Consider the following 1788-nt stretch of genomic DNA (forward strand, 5'->3'; position numbering starts at 1 on the left):
AAGGAAGGAAGGAAGGAAGGAAGGAAGGTTATGACAAACACTTGAAAGGAGACCCAGAACCCTGTAATTGTGGATTTTTCCTGGCAAGAACAAGAACGCTTCAACCTAGAAATAAGGAAAAAAGTCTTGACAGTTAGAACAATTCATCAGTGGGACGGGTTGCCTCCAGAAGTTGTAGCTGTTCCAAAACTGAGATTTTCAAGAAGAGATTGCACAGTCATTTGTCTAAAATGGTATAGGGGTCTCCTGCTTGACCGGCGGCTGGACTAGAAGACCTTTGAGGTACCTTCCAACCCTGTTATTTTGTATTCTTTGCCTAAATCTTTAAGGCCTCTGTCCCCAGGCAAAGTCTCTCTGCAGTCTTATCTGAACCAAAGTGTAGAAGTCTCCTCACGTCTCTTATCCAGCTTGAGGGCAGCCCTGATAAGGACGTTGCATCATCTCATCAGGTGAACAAGCTACAAATTCCAACAGATCATGGTCACCCCCCAAACTAACTAATTCGGGACTTTCCCAGTGCTGCTGCCACTCTGGAAAGGCGAGTTTTGCTTGAACACAGAATTGACCCATGGACATCAATAGGGACCTGCCTAGCTTCCCACAAACTGTTCAGCCAATGTAACTCTCAAATTTCCCACCTCTTCTTCAACCATCTTGTGAAAGAGGAAGGAATATGGATTCTCACTGCATTAAGTCACCCTGCTTCCTGGATCTGCAGGGGTGAAATTCCCAGTGGGGAGAATAAATAGAACGAGCATCCCAGGTGTGGGACAGACGGCTTCATCATGTCTTCTGGAGGTCTTCTTCTCCTGATGGGACTCCTCACCCTCTGGGCAGAGCTGACCCCCGTCTCTAGCCAGGACCGTCCAAGTGAGTTTCCAGAATGATCTTGAAACCCTTTGCTGGGAGGGCCCGATGTGAGCAGAGGGCATAGGTCTCCCCCAGGGAGGGAAAACCAAGAGCCCTGGTCTAGAACCTCTGGCTTGGTGGTGCCTCTTCTGGGAAGCTTCTTGAGATGGTAGTTGGGTCTCAACTCAATAGGATACAGAAATGGGAGGGGACAAAAGATGTCTGACTTATCTTAACTCAATCCAACAGCAGAATCACGATTTTAAGCATCAGGAAGCATCCATTCCAGACATCCAATCCAAATCCCAGTCCAGGAAACCAAATTAAAACATCTTAGATGGCTCTCGATTGTTCTCAGACTGAGTATGCTAGGAGGGCACCAGGTTAGGGAGGTGTTTTAAAGAGGTTTGTGCTGCCTAATCAAATAACACCTTCCCCTCTGTTGTCACAGAGATTTGTTATCTTCCTGCTGAGCGTGGACCGTGTAGAGGTGCAATCACTCGCTTCTACTACAACCCGGATTCAAACAAATGCCAAGAGTTTACTTACGGTGGATGCCACGGCAATGACAACAATTTTGAGACCAAAGATGAATGTCACTACACCTGTGTCGGTAAGTAGGGAAGGAGCTGTGGACAGACTCTTCCAATAGAAGAGAATTTATGTATCTCAAGGTTGAACTGTGGGGTCCTTGGTGCTCTCTGAACTTGCAGATGATCCAACTAGGGAACATCGTCAGTGCTAGAAAGGAGAGGAATTTGTGGGGAGGAGAAGGGGGAGGAGAAGAAAGGAGGGGAGGAAGAGGAGGAGGAGGACTGAGCTTCTCTTGTTTTTTTGCAGATGTTTCATGACCCAACTAGGGAACATCATCAGTGCTAGAAGGGAGTGGGGTTTGCAGAGAGGAAAAGGAGAGGAGGAGGAGGAGGAGGAGGAGGAGGA

At 47.5% G+C, this 1788-nt stretch overlaps 1 protein-coding gene across 1 annotated transcript in view; it reads left to right on the plus strand.

Moving 5' to 3' along the window:
• The first annotated feature begins 785 nt into the window (after positions 1-785).
• LOC107297582 (kunitz/BPTI-like toxin) overlaps positions 786-1788 on the plus strand; it is a 13040-nt gene continuing 12037 nt past the window's right edge. Inside the window, exons 1-2 of the mRNA XM_015826943.1 lie at positions 786-870; positions 1301-1462. Of these exons, the coding sequence (XP_015682429.1) occupies positions 786-870; positions 1301-1462 (247 nt within the window). The remainder of the gene's footprint in view (positions 871-1300; positions 1463-1788) is intronic.

Source organism: Protobothrops mucrosquamatus, unplaced genomic scaffold (genome assembly GCF_001527695.2).
Source record: "Protobothrops mucrosquamatus isolate PMUCROS unplaced genomic scaffold, P.Mucros_1.0 scaffold3395, whole genome shotgun sequence".
Classification (NCBI taxonomy): domain Eukaryota; kingdom Metazoa; phylum Chordata; class Lepidosauria; order Squamata; family Viperidae; genus Protobothrops; species Protobothrops mucrosquamatus.